Consider the following 3585-nt stretch of genomic DNA (forward strand, 5'->3'; position numbering starts at 1 on the left):
AATTCTTCCTCTCATGACTCACAACCAGTCCATCTTCTGATGGTACCATCAGCCTCACAAACTACACAACACATGGTGTGGCCTCACACTAGTGCTAAGTTCCTTTGAGTAAGAATAGGTTTTTTCTTTATTCCTCTGTGCCTTAGCTGCCCAATCTTTTGCCTGTTCAAAATGCTTTTTGCCTGAACTTTTAAACATTTCTCAGTTTTTTTCAAAAATAACATAAAAAAACAGAAACGGATGCTGTTTGGAATAATGTTATTTGCACTTATGCAGATAAAAGTAACAACAGTTTATCAACCAATACTTGTTGGTTAACGTGCAAAACAAATTATCATCATAATAACTTATTAAATATCAGATATAACTTAACAGTTGAAATCAAAGTTACACAATGGAGAATTATTTTTACACAGCTACAAGACAAATAATCAGTGCATTCTCTTTAAAACCATAAAGCATCTTGCAAAATTCAGTCAAGCCCCGTTTGTTTTTCCCACCAGCAGTTTAATTTTTGGGCTTAAGCGGTGAAACAGACAGTGAATTTAAAAAGTGCTGCAAGGTGGAGAGGTAATCCTCCGGGTGGCACCGCATGTGGGCTGCATGTATCGACTCCTTCCACTTCCTGCTCTCAACAGCCACTCCCCTCTTCCTCCAGAATTCGATCAGATTCTCCATCACCACAGGGTTGCACATTGCATCGTTCTCACTGTAGAAGAAGAGGGCGGGCGCAGTGATCGGGTTGTTGTGGAAAACTTGGATGCTGTTCTCATACAGGTCTGCCGTGTGGCTTTTGAAAAGCCAGAAGTAAAGCATGGCAGTGTTTTTGATGAAGCTCTCCATACGGGGCAGCAGAGTCTTGCCAAGGCCTGAATAACAAGAGACAGTAAATTACAATTATTAAAAATATAGATTTTTTTAATGCAGGTATTTTTCAAATTTGTGCACTATTTTTCCATCCTTTTTACAATGCTCTGTCCACTTAAGTGTTTTTTTTTCCAAAAAGTCTCTTGAAAACATTGGAAGGGATTCTTACAGAGAGACATTTATCTAACGTGTAACAAAAATCTTGATTAGAACTCTTGAATTGTTGCAGGTAGGCAACAATGTAATAGATAGATAGATAGATTATTGCTGGCATGTGTACATGTAAAAGCACATCATAATACAGGCAACAACAACCACTTTGAGCAGTTGGCCCATGTGAGGACAGCTCATGATTATAACGTCTAACTGAAATTAGACTAATTTCAGTTAGACGTTTTTGATGCTAGTCTAGCTCTTTTGTATATTTTAAGACCTCATCTAAACATTTTAAATACTTCCTTAATCATTTAAGCTATTCTATCAACATTAACTGTAAACAAGCCAGAGGTTGGACTAGATAGAGAATAGACTTAAAATGTGAGAATTTGTGGCTAAAGTAGAAGCAAATGCTTGATGACATTTTGTCAAATAAATCTAGTAATTTGACAGCCTTGTACAAACTGATTATTGTACAGAGGGTTTGTAGACGTGGTCCTAAAACAGGTTGCCACAAAGAATTCCTGGAAGAAGTGGAGCAGTAGGTCAGCTGGCAAATGAATTATTTAAAGATCTGACACACATATCCCACACAAAAGTAACCTGAGCCGCAGTGTGACTGCTCACCTATCGCCATGTGCTCCAGTGTACCAACCACCAAACTGTCATAGATGTGCCCTATGACTCTCTGCCCCAGGGCTGAGTTTGTTTTCGGTTCTTGAGCAATGTGGTTTAGTATCTGGGTAAAAGTATAACCACCGATGGAGGAGGCATGGACCAACAATGTCCTCCCTGAGAACTGAGGCTGCTGCAGGACATTCAAAACCTCCTGCCCGTAGTCCATTCCCCATCGAGGCCACAGGAAGTGCATCGCACTGCTCTGGACCAGGAGGACATCCATGCCCCGGTCCAGGTAAAGGTCTCTGTACTTCACCACTGCTCTTGGCTGGGCACCAAGCCAGGCGAAGAAAACAAGGAGTGGACGGGAAGCAGAGGCAGAATCTGATTGGTTCTGGAGTGTGACAGGTGTCCGTGAAGGTGAATGAGAAAGCAATGGCGGAAAGGATTCATCTGCAGAGGAGGAGTCACTGAGGGGCAGAGCTGAGGATGAAAGGGGGAACATGGAGTCTTTGGCAGGAGATAATGTTTGGAACTCTGCCCCTGTGACTGGAATGTAATAATAAGTTATGCCACTGCGGATCGTCCTGGCTATACACATCTCTCTGCTGACTGGACTGGGTGTTGGTGCGTCAGTCCTGAAGAGACTGTAAAAAAACATCAGATAAAGTAATGACTGACAAAGATTGACATTACAGAATCATAAAATACTGTATGTTAGCAAACAAATGCCATACACATGTTCCTGAAATTAAAGGAGGGTCAGAGTGGCCACAGAGAGAATACAAAGCCAGCAAAGCATGAAGTGCACCTGCTTCTTTTGTAAAGTTAGAAATATTGAATATCTTAGTGGTATTTTATTGTGTCTCCTCTCAGTGGAAGGAATTAAAATTAGGTATTAACCAAATCTTACAACTGTTGACTTAATATCTGTATTTTTGTATCTGTGGCCACTTTGGGGACTTTCGAACAAATTTTGGATTGCTTTTTTTTTAATATATGAGAGTCATATATTTGGGCATACAGATTATGTCTTTGGCACAAACTTCAAAATTATCTTTAAACATGCAAAAACAAGGTTATAGATGCAATCATCCATAAATCCATTTGAAGTGAGTGGCAACTGTAAACCTAAAACAATACATATCTCTGTTGTGGGCAACACTTCTTGAGGCTTCATTTCATAAACAACCAAGGACACAACCTTTGTTTATAGCAGACCTCAACTATTGCTTTCAATGCTATATTATTTTTGTACTTGCATGCTATATTTCATTATAATTGTATGACCTACTTTTTATTCAGTGTGTGATTTGGTTGTTTCTTCTTTACCAGAGGACTTCTAGGTCATACAAACAAAATGGATGTCTGCAAATAATACTGCACATCCATGGCTGCAGTCCTATTTACTCTAAAAAAATGAGGGCCCATAGCCAAACTCCCAAGAAATAAACTAATCCTTGCAGCTAAAGCCTGAATGCAGCGTCAATGCATTACCGGCTCTCTACCAGCCCCATCATATCAGCAGACAACCTATTTTTAATATGCATGCAAGTTCCGCAACGTAGCTCGCACGCAGTTAAACACGGTTAAAGCAGTGTGTCATGTGTTACCCTGTGGAAAGCGGCAGGTTTCCCATTGTCAGACTGCAGTGCGCTCTGGTCCTGCTGGAAAAATGACGCTTGGACGATCCGCCGCTTTCTTATGGTAGCGATAGATAACCTTGGATGTGTTAGGAAGAAGGGTCGACCAAGACCCCGCCCCTAATCCACCGGCTCTCACCGTCCCGCAATCCGTCGTGAACGCGCTCTCTCCTCCCCCTCCTCCTCCTCCTGGTGGGGAACTCGCTCCCGTGAGAATGAACTGAAATAGCCCGGGCGGAAATCGCTCGTAAAAATTAATGGAGCCGCCACAATGTTAGAGCTATCTGTTTTAAGAAAAAGC

At 41.3% G+C, this 3585-nt stretch overlaps 1 protein-coding gene across 1 annotated transcript; it reads right to left on the bottom strand.

Moving 5' to 3' along the window:
- Positions 1-486: 486 nt before the first annotated feature.
- Positions 487-3384, bottom strand: LOC114432242 (uncharacterized). Its single transcript, XM_028400131.1, has 3 exons — positions 3255-3384; positions 1651-2288; positions 487-869 (listed from the first exon to the last, which is right to left on the bottom strand). Exons 1-3 carry the CDS (start codon positions 3278-3280, stop codon positions 508-510), a joined length of 1026 nt encoding a protein of 341 aa, XP_028255932.1. The 5' UTR covers positions 3281-3384; the 3' UTR covers positions 487-507.
- Positions 3385-3585: the final 201 nt, after the last annotated feature.

The sequence above is a fragment of the Parambassis ranga genome, chromosome 2, assembly GCF_900634625.1.
Source record: "Parambassis ranga chromosome 2, fParRan2.1, whole genome shotgun sequence".
Lineage (NCBI taxonomy): Eukaryota > Metazoa > Chordata > Actinopteri > Ambassidae > Parambassis > Parambassis ranga.